This window comes from Brienomyrus brachyistius, chromosome 3, assembly GCF_023856365.1.
Source record: "Brienomyrus brachyistius isolate T26 chromosome 3, BBRACH_0.4, whole genome shotgun sequence".
NCBI classification, from domain to species: Eukaryota; Metazoa; Chordata; class Actinopteri; order Osteoglossiformes; family Mormyridae; genus Brienomyrus; species Brienomyrus brachyistius.
Window position 1 is genome coordinate 30,938,591 of NC_064535.1, and position 16,485 is coordinate 30,955,075.

Consider the following 16,485-nt stretch of genomic DNA (forward strand, 5'->3'; position numbering starts at 1 on the left):
TCCTGGAACCGGCACGATATTTCAGCTTAGAGATACGGTTCAATTGTGAACACTAAACACAACGCATTTCAGAGGTACATCTGTTTCAGATACCCTGGGTCATTGGAATTAACAGTTAGAAATGACTGCCACTTGCTCAAACAAACAAAACTAAAAAACTTTAAAGGAATTCCAGGTGTCCATCAGTTGTATTGATCAAGGCCAATTTAATGGAACACTTTGCCAAATAATTATTAATAATTATAGCTATGCTTTGCCTCAGTTTACAGTGATATGTAAAAGTACTGTAAGAAGAAATGAACATTGCTACCCTGAGATAATGCGATTATTTCAAAAGGTATAATAGTGTTTAAACAATCTGTTTGATGTGTTTAAATATACTGATGAGGAAAAGTTAAAAATCACCTTGCAATGAACAAACCATTTAAATATCTTTATAACATTGCCAGTTATTTACAATTTTATGTTATATTGTATGTCAAAGGATTAAATACACTATACAAAGAGTACTATCATATCCAGAGATTACCCTATATGACTCTAAAATCTGTCATAAATATTTTTGAGATGCTATTTATTATTCATTAGTTCCCAAAAATCCCTATAAATTGTACTTTAATCTCAATCCCAGATGTTACTGAGTATACATGCCAGGTATTTTTCTATTATTGTCAGACACAATCTAGAGTCAGTCCTACAATCAATCAGTTCCCAAACCTTACTAAGGCACTCAGTTTCATTTACATCGCAAATTGTCCCATCCATCCATTGTCCAAACCGGTCATCCTTCTGGGTCGTGGGGAGTCTGGAGCCTATTCCGGAAGCAATGGGCATGAGGCAGGGAACAACCCAGGATGGGGGGCCAGCCCAGCACAGGGCACGCAAATTATCCCAATTGTGCAATTAAAGACAATATTTGGATTATAAATCACTTCACCTGGATTTCCAGGTGTCATTCAATTGTTAATTTTAAAGTAATTCAGAACCAAAGAAAACTAATTCTTAAGCCAAGGCTGTTACTCTAACGTGCCCAATATGTCATTAAAACACGCCTATTGTTTACATGTTTGGGATATTTGCATGCTTAAGGTAACACGTTATAGATCTCCAAGGAGGACATTTTCTTAGTCCAGCTGCAAACATAAACAGAAAGAATTTGGAGATTAGGGAAAAAAAAAAATAATATACACACACATACAGATACATATAAACAATACATACAGATAAAAGGAGAATAAAAATACAACAGGGGGGGCATGGTAGTGCAGTGTTTAACACTGTCGCCTCACACCTCTGGGACCCGGGTTTGAGTCTCCGCCTGGGTTACATGTGTGTGGAGTTTGCATGTTCTCCCCATGTCGTCGTGGGGTTTCCTCCGGATACTCCGGTTTCCCCCCACAGTCCAAAAACATGCTGAGGCTAATTGGACTTGCTAAATGGCCCATAGGAGTGCATGTGTGAGTGAATGGTGTGTGGGTGAATGGTATGTGAGTGTGCCCTGCGATGGGCTGGCCCCCCATCCTGGGTTGTTCCCTGCCTCGTGCCCATTGCTTCCGGGATCGGCTCCGGACCCCCCGTGAACCCAGTAGGATAAGCGGTTTGGAAAATGGATGGAAACATACAACAGTAAGAAGTAAAACAGAAACAGTCTTCTGTATTGTACTACGTTTATTTTTTAAACACTTGAATGTACCTTGGTAGCATGAATTCGATTTTAATTAAAACCTGCAAGGAAAGAATTTGGGGTACGATAATCCTGGATCAAGTTAATTACTTACAATGTCGCCTACTCTAGGCATTAGTCACCCAGTACTCAGTGACAACGTTTATAAAGACGGCACTCATCCTTGCATTTTATGCGTTCACCTAGTAATTCCATATACTGTATTTCATAAAAGGAATTTTTCACCATGCACATAAATATATTCGGGGTGTGTTGCGCCACAGTGAAGAGAACACCAAACACCGCGACAATGGGCGAGTAGAACACGAACATTGCGCATGCGCACCGGGATCTTAACCACATGTGGCTCGGCAGTACGGTTCATTACGGTGGGTCTGACTGATCCACTGGCACTACAAGGAGAAGGCTTTGCCGGTGCTGTCCGTCAAATCTTAAACGCCGGCCAGTACGCCGTGCCGGGCGTCAGGTCAGTGGCGGTTCGCGCGAGCTAAAGAGAATGGGTTAGGGGGAAGGATGCTGGATTACGGACTTTGGCCACTTTTGCGAAAAAGGAGAGTTGCGGTCGGATCTTTTATTATTATGGACACACAGTGACAAAGAAGAAGAAAGAAAATAAAGAAAACAGAGGCGGGGATTGATTTAGTACCTCCGCAATTCCTCGTATTTTCATTCTTTTTCTTTTGAGAAATGATCGCGGAGCTGCTCAGCTGCGCCGTGGCTGTCGTCCTTTATCTGAACACCCTGGGCGCTGATTTCTGCTACGATGACAGGTACGGACGCCGGGTTTGGTAATGTGCACCGTGAGACTCACTAGCCTCGGTTAAGTTTTACGCGACGGCGTTAACGTCTCCAGACGTAAGTTTTGGGGCTATGAAAACGCATGAAAGAACCCCGCCGATCGATCTAAACAAGCAACCGGTTACTTTTACGTTTGCTAAGGGAGATTTGTGTGGCATTTGTAGGTGCGGGCAACTTTCAGCTATCAGGAGGAATCGTGTCGATTTTGGGGATTCGCGCAAACGTGGCTCTATAAACTCTGCTGTCTCATGTCCAGTCAATATGCATCCATTCACGACAATAGGGACATAATTTATTAGTGAATCGGAGTCTAGACTCTGAAACATAATAATCTGACGATTAATGTGACAGTTAATGTTAAATTTTTCGGGGAATTTGTGAGGACACGCAGGTGAATGAGCCTCGGTCGGGAAAACTTTCATAAGAGAACCTGTGTTTTCACGGTACGCCCCGGCCGCTTGAAGAATTAGTTATTAAACTAAATTATTGACGTGCAGCTTTCATATAGCTTGGAAATTAATTAAATAAAACAATACGCTTGTTAAAGCAATTGAGGGATCAGTCGCGCTTTATTAAATCTCATTCCATATATTTTATACTGATTATAAGATTTTTTTTTAATTCTACTTAGAGACCTGGTTTTGCTTTTTAGAATTTTTGCATTTCTTCAACAATAATACAATGCTGTGTTAGCTAATACAAGAGACGGGACGTTACAATGTTCCCATGGTAAATTGTGGCCGTCTTTTGACTTGAACTACTCGCGTATTTTTCCGTGTATAACATGCAAGTAGGTGTCAGACAAGAATACATTGTTTATAGTAATAGTCATATTCATAGTTATAACCTGTTATTCTTTAATTTCCCTCTTCTTGTAATATACATCTAGCTGAGTTCTGTGTACCATAAAGAACCGTGAAGCTTAAATGTTTTGTTAAACATTACATTTGTATAATGACAAATGTTGTATTAAGATGAATATGGGTGTGTGATTGACCTACAAAGGGAACCAAATGGGTGCTGTGTGGCTGTTCATGGTTGGGGGTGTGTGTTTGTATCTAGAAGGTCACCAGTTCAAATCCAGTGGCCAGCAGAGCAATTATATCACTGCTGAGCTCTTCAGCTAGAACCTTAACCTCACAAACTGCTATAGGGTAATGGATAAATGGCAGACCCCATGTTCTGACCATAGGCTTCTCACCTTTGTTTGTCAGTTTCATAGGTGAGACGAGTCGTATATGAGTGGGATGAACTGTGCCAAAATCAAAGAATTCTGCTATATTTACAGCCTGCCTCAGCCATCTATTGATCATATTCCCTAGCTGTCTCTGTGGCAGTTAAGCTTTTGTATGTGGTTAAGGGGGTTAGGAGTTCACTATGCTCTGGCTTTAGTAAAGACAATTTGGAAAGAGAGAGAAGGGAGAGACTTGTTAGGCAGATGGAAGATTTCATCCCTTAATGGGTTTTTTGTGTTCAGAAAGTCTGTTTGGTACAGAACGGCACATTCAAATGGTCTCTTTCTTTGTGGAATAGGTTCACTTTGTGCTAAGACCCATGATTAGCAGGTTGTAACAAGATGCTGGTCTATGCTGCACCTGCCCTTCCCTGGAGAACTGGGTGAGGACTCTTTTGCAAAGTGTTGCTGAAATGTTGGGGTGTTACTCTGCGCATGATGAAACTTCATTGGCTGGGAGGCCAGATGAGGGTGGAGCAGGACTGGTGAAACCGGCTCCTGTAATTGGCTGTCTGCTGATGTTAGCTCATTAAAAAGGTTCCTCCTGTTGCTTGCAGGCTAGGCTGAGTTGATGCATGAGCCACAGTGTATCAGTTGTTTATTGCAAATTACCATGAAATATCATTGTTAATGTATAATGCCTGAATGGAGATATGTGGTTGGTGAAAACTTTGATGCTGAAAGCATATCTGTGGCATCGTAATGTGGAAAAGCAAACCAAGCACTTGCAGTGATTTGTTGCTCTGATCTGGAATTTTATTTTTGGCACCTGTGATCTCTACTCCTCAAATGAGGGTGTTGTTAGAATTGTGGTTATGGCTTTAACGTCAAAGGACTGCCTGTTAGCAGCCTGGCCTTCATGGTGATTGCAGATAATCACATCAGCCCATTGTTAATGCTGGAGTCCTTGTCTCACACCTCTGAGGCAGTTTGTGTTGCATTACTGTTTTGCAGCCCTTTGTAGTGCTAACATTTTATGTTGCCCCAAGTTGTTTAATGTTTGAATTATTTGTTTGTGACACTGATCTTTTTTTCCCCATTATTGAACTGTGAAATTGAAAAAGATGACGGTTTTTAGACATTTAGTTACTCATCATGTCTAACACATCTAAAGTATTCTACAGTTTCTTTACACCCATTTATGTCACTGGATATATAACCTGATTAAATAAACACTATGCTTTAAATCCTCAGGTGACAACTTTAAGATGTTAGTTTCCATATGATTAGTTAATGGTGTTTATAGCAGAAATGGTAGCAAATTTTCCAGGTTCTAACTTTTACTGGTAGGTGTTGGCATCACCCAGAGGTTTGTCTGTCTCATTGGCTCTGGAAATGAAGGTGGTCCTGCTATGGTGTTCTTGTGGTTCTTGTACTGGTCATTGGTTTGATAGACATCCCCTGACAGAGGCTCATGTTGACTGTTTGGTATATATCTTCTGACACTCGTTTTCAGAGCTGGATTGGCTGACCCTTCAAGGAATTGGAGACAAGCAGAGACCTAGATTAGGTTAGTTCATTTTTTATTTCCATAAAATCCTTGTACTGTACCCATGAAATATAGAAGTTACCCGTCATATAAAGAAGATGCTCTGTCGAAGGATACACTGGTTGTGTTATACTGCAGGATTTGTCACTTGAGAGAGATCCATAAAATTCAAATGCAGCACTTTTTAGGAGGGTAGCATCATTGCTCCAACCTTGGAGTTGTTTGGCTTGCAGCCACCAGTCACAATACACTTGAATGAATCCTAGGCTATGCCTAGTGTTTCATCTGCTAAAGACACCCTCTGAAAATCTCATACAAGTAGATAAGTTTGAAGGGTGAAAATAAAACCAATACTGGAGGATTCAGGGGACATTGTTACTGTAATTCAAAGGCACATGGTTTTTGCCCATCAGGATTTTTAGCTTAGGCTGACAAGCTTGGGGCGAGTTATCACATCCATTAAATCTATTACTGCTTTTGTTTTAGTCCAATCAGGTGATTATAAGCTTATCCAAAGGGGGTCTAGAAACGATCCATCCCTTTAGGCTATGAACTGTGTAATCCTTTTGTTCTCATGATGTGATGAAGTCCTAGGCATGCTGGGCTTGTTCTCAGCCTACACAAAGCTATCTCCAGGCTGCCTGGTTCATCTGAACGAAGGAGATGCCCCGAGGATTCGTTTCTGTTGACAGGTCCATTGTCCTGAGATGTAAGAGAGATAGCACCTGCAGGGGGCGCTGTTGTGTATAATAACCCATCAGTTCCACATTGCGAACTGCCACGTAAATGGCATTTAGAGGGAACCGAGCTTGTATTCATCTGGACTTGGGATCAGTTGGTTAGTACAGATGAGATTATGGCTCCTGTCACGTTGCTGCTACTGAAACGGTCGGCCGTTTTGTGCTTTCTGGCAGTTAGCGTTGCCCCGCTGTCCTAGGGAGATGAACTTAACTGCCCTGTAAGGTTTCAGAGAAAGACACTGAGCTTTTTGATGCAGTTTTCCGTTTGTAAAGAAACCATTAATTCAGCTACTGAAACATGTTTAGGATTTGTGTTATAAAAATTTAGTGCATTTTTTTTTAATTGGTAAAGGTGTTTACTTACTGGAGTAGTTTCCCCGTGAGATGGGTGTTGAGACTGTAGGGTAACTGAGCATGACATCCTGGGAATCCTCCCTCCAGCTCTCCAGATTGAATCTCACTCCTCTGGTGACGCTCTCAAGCGTAAAGGAGAAATATGATAACGAGAGCCCTGCTTGGACAAATTTAGTATGATTTCTACTGTTGTGCCATTTTAAATCATACAGGAAGACAGGAGATGGTCACACTTTGGCACTTTTCTTTATCTTATTCCAGAAGTTTTCTTGGCGAGGAAAAAAAGACACCGTTGTTTAAAAAGTACACTAGCTGTGTGTGTATTATCCTTGAGCATTTTTTGCACGTGTCCCCAGCTCACTCTCCTGTTTACTTAGGTGGATATTCACCTGAATTTGGTTTGGTTAAATAACTTCTGAAAAGGTACTAGAGCTGGACTCCAAATTACAATTTCTGAAACACTCGGCTGTCTTTATATGCTTCACGAAAACAATGTAATAAAAACTTTATAGAACTACAAAGGCTTGATGCATAAAATGTTATTAGTAATTGTATGGAAAAGATTTTGAGTGATAGAAGAATCCAGAGTTAACTACATGGTGTATCTTTGTGGTTGGATCTGGAAAAGTGGCATCACGCTCCATTTTTGACAGGCACACTTTTTGGTAAATGGCTTATATTTTCCATCCATCCATTTTACATAAGAACATAAGAACATAAGAACTATACAAACGAGAGGAGGCCATTCGGCCCATCAAGCTCGCTTGGGGAGAACTAAACTAATAGCTCAGAGTCGTTAAAATCTTATCTAGCTCTGATTTAAAGGAACCCAAGGATTCAGCTTGCACTACATTATCAGGAAGGCTATTCCATACTCTGACTACACGCTGCGTAAAGAAGTGCTTCCTTAAATCCAGCTTGAAATGTTCTCCCGCTAATTTCCACCTATGGCCACGAGTTCGTGTATTTAAACTAATGCTGAAGTAACTATTTGGTTGAACAGCATCCAAACCTGTTAGAATCTTATATACCTGGATCATGTCCCCCCTCAATCTCCTTTGCTTGAGACTGAACAGATTTAGCTCAAGTAACCGTTCCTCGTATGACATTCCTCTAAGACCAGGAATCATTTTTGTGGCCCTACGCTGCACCTTTTCTAAGGCCACAATGTCCTTTTTAAGATATGGTGACCAAACCTGCACACAATATTCTCTGTATATTTTCTGTAACTACTCATTCTATTCAGGGGCATAGAGCCTATAGGCATAAGGTAGGGAACAACCCAGGATGGCATGCCAACCTATACACATGCACACCTACTGGCAATTTAGTAATTCCAATTAACCTCAGCATGTTTTTTGGACTGTGGTGGGAACAACTGGAGTACCTGGAGGAAACCCCACAATGTCATGGGGAGAACATGCAAACGCACAAACATGGAACTCTGGCAGAGACTCAAATCCAGGTCCCAGAGTTTTGAGGCAACCGTAGTAACCACTGTGCTGCTCCTGGCTTCTATTTTGTTTTTATAAAGAACAAGACTTGTGACCCTGTCCAGGATAAGTGGTTAGAACAGGATGGATTGACAAGATCTAAGTCAATTTTTGCAGTGTATTCAAAATAGTTCCAGTTCGAACTTCTCAGAGAATACACTGGTTATAAATAGTTCAGGCACTTAGCTGCAAATGGACCAATTAGTCTTGGGAAGTGGGCTGTATTAAAAAAAAAAAAAAAGATGCTCAGCTCTTGAGAAATCTAGTTGACATCCCTATTTTGAATAAAGATTGCTTTATTAGATTTCATTATGTTTTTGTAAACCTATATTTACCAAAATGTGTATTTTTGTTTGTAATTTGCAAGGCTTTACAGGTGTATGAGAGGGGTTAAGTTATAATTCTGTTGACTTGTGGGGCTTGAGTTCAACAACCCCTGTCCATGTTCATGGAACTCTACCAACTCTGTGTCCTGCAAAGGTACGGTTCTGGATCTCACGGCATCTGTAGTAGAGGTTCAAAAAAAGCATATCAAGATATAGTGTTTATAAGAAGTGGATCATGTCTGTTTTTCAGGCCTGTAAAATCAACAAAACCACTCCATACTGCCATCAACATCCTTGATGTTGGTCAATGGTTTCTCCACATTCTTCTGTCCGATATGAGTCCCAAATTGTATGTTATATCCACCACCGAAGCATCGTAACGGAAACAACCGGAAACTTGTTTGCTGCTAAAAATACTGCTGATTAGATGTTTGACTGTGCATTGTGTTCCCGTTGTTTCCCACAAGCTGCATAATCAACTAAGGAACTTGTCAAACAGAGTCAATTTCGGTGATCATGGAAAACCATAGGCTACATTTTTTTTCCAGGTCTTGTTTCTTTTGTGTTCTTCAGAAACATTAGTTTAGATACTAGATTTGAGCTTAATCCCTAACCCAGTATTTATACCTATGGTCACTTTCTAAATACAAATAAAATTGAGTCTTTATTATATCTTTAAAGAATGCCTTATAGCTAAATGGGACTGGATTCTGTTGTATTGGTCTACGTTTCCCTGCTTGAAACAAGCATTGGGTCCAGGGCTCATCCAAGGACACCAGATGTGAAAGAGTGATGCTTTTCTCTGACCGCTTGTTTTGCATTGTTGAATTTTTGGGGCAAATTGGCTTACTTGGAGTGAGCTCCTTTTTCCAGGCTTTGGTAGCTCTGCTGAGGCAGCCTTCTCAGATTGGCCTCTCATCAGTCTTCCATCTGATGCTGGCTCTCTGCTGATGATGCGAAAGTGATCAGCTCATGTGTCTTGGCTGTTTTAACCTTTAAAGAACAGTAGTATTGAGTGTATGAATTCCTTTTATTACATAGCTGCATATGAATTGTGTGATTGGTAAGCATCTTTTTGTATTCCCATGTGTTGACTCACTTTAGTCAGAACAAGCTCTAGCCACTTGACTTTGTTGCTCCAGCAAGGTTGTTTTCAGAAGCAGTGTGACCTTTTTGCCACTTCAGCTGTTTAAATTTAATTTGGGAAAAAAAAAAAAAAACATGAGATATTCCAGCTGCCGACTTTTAGAAATGGATCCTCACTGTGCTGTGCAATGGATTATGATTTGGATGCTCCTGGTGTCTTTTGGTAGGTCGGAATTGGTCCCAGCCGGGTCTGATGGTAGGTGGCTGCCTCTCTCCCTCTGCTGTAATCCTGTCCCCATCCCTGCTCTCAGTATGCCTCACGCTAATGGGATTAGCAGTGGTATTCTGGTGGGGGGAGAGTTGGGAGCTCTTTCAATCAGAAACAAAAAGTCCCTTGTGGGCCGTTTGCAGTGAGGACACTGCGTGCCAGTGTTGGTAGCGCTGGCACGGATGCCGGAGCTGGTGACACTCACTGACCCCGATTGTATGTTCACCCGCTGTCGAGCGTTGTGTGGTCCAGCCACTCTCACCCGTCATGCCAGGCTCTTCTATATATCTGTGTGTGTGACCAGCTGAGGCCTGCAGGCTGCTTGTTTGGACCCCCAGAAAGTGCCTCTCTGTCCAGCCAAACAACAGATCTACATGAGTGGTCTCGTGACATGAATCGGCAGGTCAAGAAGATGGTGGTGATGTTGCAGTCAAGTGCTTGAGATTAGAGGTGGGCCATATCATATCATTCACGATAATTTCGTATTTTTTTTTTAAATTTATTTTACTTTAAGACTAAATACTTTACTAAATAAAGTTATTGCACTAAAACTAACATGTAATATATTTTTTAAGTTTTTACAGAATATTTGAAGGTTAATCTGTTATGTTTATGCTGTCAAATGATTAGCATGCATTTTTTCAATATTTTGTTATATCATCAAATTTATCGTTATTGTCAGAATACTCTGAAATATCGTGATATTATGTTTGGACCATATCACCCACCCCTGCTTGAGATACCTGTATCTGTGTGTGCCCCGGTATTACGGTGGTTTCTACAGAACAGTCTTAGCCCACAGTCTTCAGCCGTAGCCAAAATAAATTAGCTCCTCAGGCTGAACAAGTATTGACCATTCTGATGTCATTCGTGAAGCAAGCGTAATGGCCTCCTTAGTGGCGCAGGCTCCATACTGAACTGAATGAAAGGCATATTTCACCAGCTGTCGGGCTTCTTGGGGCACTAAAACTGGGCTGAACCTCTGTGGCGGCGGCATGACCTCCCAGCATGCTTTCCCTACTTTTTACCGGCTCAATCCGTGTCATCAGCTCTGTGTTCTCCTCGCACAATAGGATTAAGGAATGCTGCCATGCCAAGGAGTTGGGACGAGACCTCTTAGGCAGTAACAGATGTTCTGAATGGGGAAGATCTGTTTTCGATTAGGTAATTGGAATTGTTGTTAATACCTGTCTACTTTGAACATTTTCATACTTTTTATTGTATTCTTTACAAATGTTAAAAGCAGATTGCTTGGTGTGACGTACTGTATAGGGGAGCAATTTTCATATGGGCGAGCTGTACGATATTGAAAACTGGACCTTAGCATTGGTTGAAAACACAGTAATAAGAAGACATTAATCAGCTTGGTATAATACTGGATTGTGCCTTTAAAACAATGCATGTTATATGTAAAATTAATGAACACTGAGTGAAATATCGCAGGATGTGTGTAGAGGCCATTTTTGTGTGTTATTGTGGCTTCTGTTTGCTTGCCAAGATGGTGGTAGTGATGTGTTGTTGACTCTGTCAGAGTCGTGATCTAAACTCCTAGGTTCGAATTCCAGGAAGTGTAATGGTGCTTCACGCTTGAGTGTGCGGCTGGTGCAGCTCTCTGAATGGATTAGAGTGGAATGGGCTCTCCATTCAGATGCCTGTTTGTAAATGTAAATCTCAGAGTGGTGATTTCCAGAGAGGTGTGGAGAGAGGGAGGCGGCTCACACTGTTGACTTTTCAGTAAATGCCCTCTCTCTCTCTCTGGGGTCCCCATCGCCCCCTGCTGACTGACACGTCTCCCAGCACCGATCCAGTCCAGCTTTATTTATAAAGCACTTTAAGGACCAAAGTGTTGTACAGTAAATCCATCCATCCATCCATTTTCCAAACCGCTTATCCTATTGGGTCGCGGGGGGTCCGGAGCCTATCCCGGAAGCAATGGGCACGAGGCAGGGAACAACCCAGGATGGGGGGCCAGCCCATCGCAGGGCACACTCACACACCATTCACTCACACATGCACACCTACGGGCAATTTAGCAAGTCCAATTAGCCTCAGCATGTCTTTGGACTGTGGGGGGAAACCGGAGTACCCGGAGGAAACCCCACGACGACATGGGGAGAACATGCAAACTCCGCACACATGTGACCCAGGTGGAGACTCAAACCCGGGTCCCAGAGGTGTGAGGCGACAGTGCTAACCACCGCACCACCATGCCGCCTTGTACAGTAAATAAATTTAAAAATAATAGATAAAACAACACAGCAACATAAAAAATAAGAACGAAATAAAACACATAATAAATAACAGATCTATATTAAAACAATATAAAAGAACATATAACTAACTAAAACAGTCAAAAAAAATTTTAAAAAAGGTGTCAAAGGCCAGGGTGTAGAGATGGGTTTTCAGAAATGATTTAACAGACAGAGAAGATATCGGTCTAATCTCTAAAGGCAGATCGTTCCACAATTTGGAAGCTGCTACAGCACAATCTCCTGTAAGTTTATGCTTAGCCCTGGGGGCATTCAGGAGCAGCTGATCGGCTGACCTGAGAGAGCAGGTGGGTGTATAAGGCATTAGCAGCTCTGAGAGAGAGGATGGGCCAAGGCCATGGAGGGCTTTAAAAGAAAACAAAAGAATTTTAAAAAGAATCTTAAAAGAAATGGGCAGCCAGTGAAGTGAAGCTAAAATGAGGCAAATGTGCTCAAACTTCCAAGTGCCAGTTAAAAGACGAGCGGCAGCATTTTGCACCCTCTGGAGGTGAACGATGGATGAAGCACTGACCCCTATATAAAGTGCATTACGGTAATCGCTGGTTGGTCACAAAGGCATGGATTACGGTCTCAAAGTGTTCCTGAGAAAGAACTGGCTTTTATTTTAGCCAGCTGCCTCAGCAGGAAGAAGCTTGATTTTCCGATTTGCCTTAATTTGACTGTAAAACTTGAACTCAGCGTCCACATTAGCCCTTCACTGCTGGCCCGGGCCTGTTTGCCTCTTTTGGTATTTGGTCTTTCTGGTGGCTGAATATTGAGGGGTTTTCTCAGGCCCTCTACTGTGAAGGCTGGTTCATACTTCCCGCGCATCCACTCTGCATCTGCATACACAGAAACGTTCATATTTCCCCGGTCAAGCTGTGTACTTTGCGAACGTTTGAGTGGACACGTCCGCTAGTACACGTGCGGAGAAGTATGAACTAGCCTTTACTTTTTCTTGCTGTGGTGCCTTGCGGGCCGAGGGTAGGAAGTATGGCATTTCTGTGTTGTGGATGCATAAGCAAGATGTGGCATCGAAGTGATCTTCTGAGGGGAGTAGCCTCAAGTGAGAAAGGAAATGCGTTGGGGTTAAAATCCATGTCAAAATCCATTTTAAAGCTGTTTTAGGATGTAATTTCATTCAGTTCATTGATTATGGTTTTCTCATGTGGTCACAACAATGGGGGCACAAAGCAAAGCATGAGTGGTTAAAACGCTCAGTTGTCGTTATAATCCTAATTACAGACAGTGGCAACAACAGGACTAAAATGAGCTCTGTAATCAATTTAGCTGCTTTGCGTACCACGAATGGCGCCGAGGATTAGCAGGTACTATGGGATTAACATCAATGTGAGCTCATTTGAATTTTATGTGCCTTCTGGGGTCTAGGGGTATTGAACACACTTTCACTGACTAGGGCATGATCACACATTTCATTCATTATCCTAAACTTAATTCAGGGCAAATAAATTATTTCTAGTATATTTATTTTGGCATTAATCTCATCTTAATCTTAGTATAATTTATATGTCAGATTTATGTGATGTTTGTAATTTGACAGTATTTGAAGTATAGACATTGTAAAATGCAGTTTGGAACACGTGCAGGAACATTATAAAAGTACATATTAAGCAATGGTGGTAGTTTGTTTTGATCCCATATATCTTATCACCAAAGTCTTGGCTACATGAAGATGACTAAATTGTAAAAAGAAATGCTCCTTTCTATGTCACTATTTCTGGTCTCTGTAGCAACTTTCATATGTATGCATGAGCCATTCACACCTGGCCATATCGCCCCCCCCCCCCATTTTTAAGGTGCTAATGAGGATGTATCTGTTCATCAAATTACCATGCGAGTGCGATTTGAATACGCGGTAATGCGCTCATTTAGAATGCGAATAGTGATCTTCAGGTGAGGGCAGCACTACACGCCCCTGATGCAGGTAAAACAAAGGAAGGTGGCATGGTTTTACTTTTTTGCTCATTTAACCTCATTTTAAAAACTTTAATACTTATGACAATGGACGTTTTGAAAGAGAAGACAGATTACAGATTTAGTCAGTGTTTTTTTCATGTTTCTACAATAAGATTTCATTGAGTTATGAACTGAAATACATGAGAAAGATATGTGGTATAGCTGATGATGCTTTCGACTCCAGAGGGTTAATCAAAAGGCGTAAAATGTACCTCATTTGGAGTGATGCTTAGAGAGAAAATGCTTATTAAACATTCCTGACCATTTATGGTGAGCAAGCAATTGTTTTCTTGTAAATGTGAAGGAGACCAAAGTAATGTTCCCTCAACATTCATAGGTGTTGCCTTCAAGCCACGTGGGTGCTCCAAGCCCTGGGCTATGACAAAGCCGATTGGGTGCCTTTGCTGTCATGTCACTGCTAATGATCCAATGACGGCCTGGTGCTTTGTGTGAATGGTGTTTTAATTTGCTCTGATGAACCGGTAGCGTGTTGATCAGAGCTCTGTGGAATGCATAATTTCTGTCTGACATCTGATCGGGCACGTTGGGACCTAAGGCCGGTTTGTGATGAAGCAGGGGGAACCTGTCTGTCCTCAGATATCAATCTCTCCATATCCTAATGGTATATTTTGAAATGTTCTTCTTTTTAAAAAACAACCCCAAATCCCCTATGCGCATTGTGAAGATTTCCAGTGTATATGATTTATGATCCTTCTAAGCATCAGCTTTTAAAAAGGGCACACTGAGTAGCTGGTTCAAATTATATTTCACATTGAAGTTCAACTTTTCACATGATGTATTTCCAAATGATGGTTTTCCAAAGCAGCGTTTCATTTCAACATGACTAGCTATGATTGGAGGACATCGGCATGCCTTTTGTAAGCCACCAAGAGGCTGCAGGTCTGTAACTTTCCCATAGGGGACACTGGCTGAGGGTTCCGTGGTAGATGACGGTATGACCCAGTCTGCGTTTGGAAGGACTGTTAGAGATGTGGTCATTTAGGAAACTTCAAGCTGAGCATTTGAGCATTACTTCGTTGAACTCTGGATTAGCATCATGGCTATTTGCAGCACTGTTCCTCTACACCTTATGCGTTCTCTTTTCTGTACTCTGGTGTCCTTCTGCAGTCATTTTTATAGACCTTTTTCAGAATCCATTTTTCCACTTGTATCCCTTGCCATTGAAGACGCTAACTATACTAACCATGGTAACCATGCCAAACACCCATTAAAAGGAGATTTTAACATTTTTGCTGTCCTGTGTATTTTGTGCTGTGTCCATCGTGTTGCTCCAAGGCAGTGACTCCTTAAGTTTCTGTTAAGCCAAAAGGGCCTGTTGGAGTGTCATGTGACCTTCACAGCCATTTTTAGGCCTTGTGTATATTTTTGTTTTACCTCACCAGCTTGGGGCAGCAGTAGGCTCTTGTAAAGGAGGGTCACGTCTGAGAACAGTCCCTGGGTGCCGTCTCCTATTAAGGCTGACCTTTTTGAGGAAACGCGTCCAAGTGCTCATTAAGGCTGTCAAGATGACATTTAGTTTTATTTCCCATTGTGCAGTTTATTGATCACTGTAACTGTAAATGTTTGACATCGTTTCCAAATATAAAAATAGGTTATCAGTGAGACGGTTGCATTTGGGCTTTTGGTTGATGATTTGTTATAACAAATTGAATAGACTAATTGAATGAAATTCTCAAAAAATTCTAACAGTCAGATGAGTACAGGGTGATTTTTTTCCCATTGAGTTGGCTCGGGCTTGGCAGCAGAGGGAAAACATGGAGTTAAGTGAATAATTACTAGGAGATCATTCATAGTAAAAGTATTGCATCATTAACCTTGAAATGTGGTGATGTTCATTGTCTGTTTTGTGCCTGTCAACTTTCTAAATTACAGTACTTTGTTCGTCACAAATTTTGAATTTACTACTTTCCGTTGTGTATCTTTGTATTTATTCTTTTGCATTATAACTAATTGTTACTTTTCTGTTGTCACGATCTCCAAGTTTCCAGTGGTCGTGGTTGTATGGCAGAGAAAGAGATCCTAAACACCTGCTGAATGTTTTGTCTGGATTGTGATTTTTACATTTACGTTACCAAAGAGAGTGATATGAGGGTGCTGGTAAGATGTAGATGATAAGGAAGCTCTGCTGGGGGTAACGGCCTTTTAGAGCTGAATATTGGTGGTCATCATGCATGGGTTTATTTAATTAGAAGCACCTCCCTGGACCTCTGGATGCCCGCCTGTACCCTGGTTTCCTGCATGAAACCAGCTTTTAGAAATCAGTGTAATAAAATAATGTAAGACATGCAGCAGGTCTGAAGCATGACGACACCATCATGTTTCAGGCTGGAGCAGCACTGTGGCCTAGGGGCTTGTTAGGTTCGATCAACTGCTCTGTCACGCACCACCAAACTGAACACAGCACCCCACTTGTAGGTGAGGGTGCATCACGCTTTCATGCTTGCTGGACAGCTGACAGGTACACAAGTCATTTGTGGCAAACCCTTGGGAGGGCAATCGGGGTGCATCTTCGTGGTCATACCACGCACGTTGCCTCTAATGAACTGAGTTCTGAAATTCCACTCGCCAGCATATTGTCAGTGTTCGACATAGATAATATTCTGATTGTCTTTGGAAGCTGGTAGAATCTGTTAGCAACCAGTCCCTGCATCTAGGAAGGTGCAGCTTGTCATTGGGATCCAGCTAGTGAAGCATACCACAGCTCCCCTTTAGGGTCCTCCATGGTCTTGAATCCCTCGAACACTTCCTGCCAATTTTTTCCACTGT

General features: G+C 41.7%; 1 protein-coding gene across 5 annotated transcripts in view; it reads left to right on the forward strand.

Moving 5' to 3' along the window:
- The first annotated feature begins 2,014 nt into the window (after positions 1 to 2,014).
- The window catches only part of LOC125738038 (protein O-mannosyl-transferase TMTC2-like), a 108,851-nt gene continuing 94,380 nt past the window's right edge, over positions 2,015 to 16,485 (forward strand). For 4 of the 5 annotated variants that reach the window (XM_049006521.1, XM_049006522.1, XM_049006523.1 and 1 more), the window contains exon 1: positions 2,015 to 2,454. In XM_049006521.1, the coding sequence (XP_048862478.1) occupies positions 2,372 to 2,454 (83 nt within the window). In that variant the 5' untranslated portion in view covers positions 2,015 to 2,371. The remainder of the gene's footprint in view (positions 2,455 to 16,485) is intronic. The other variant, XM_049006525.1, reaches the window with a different exon arrangement.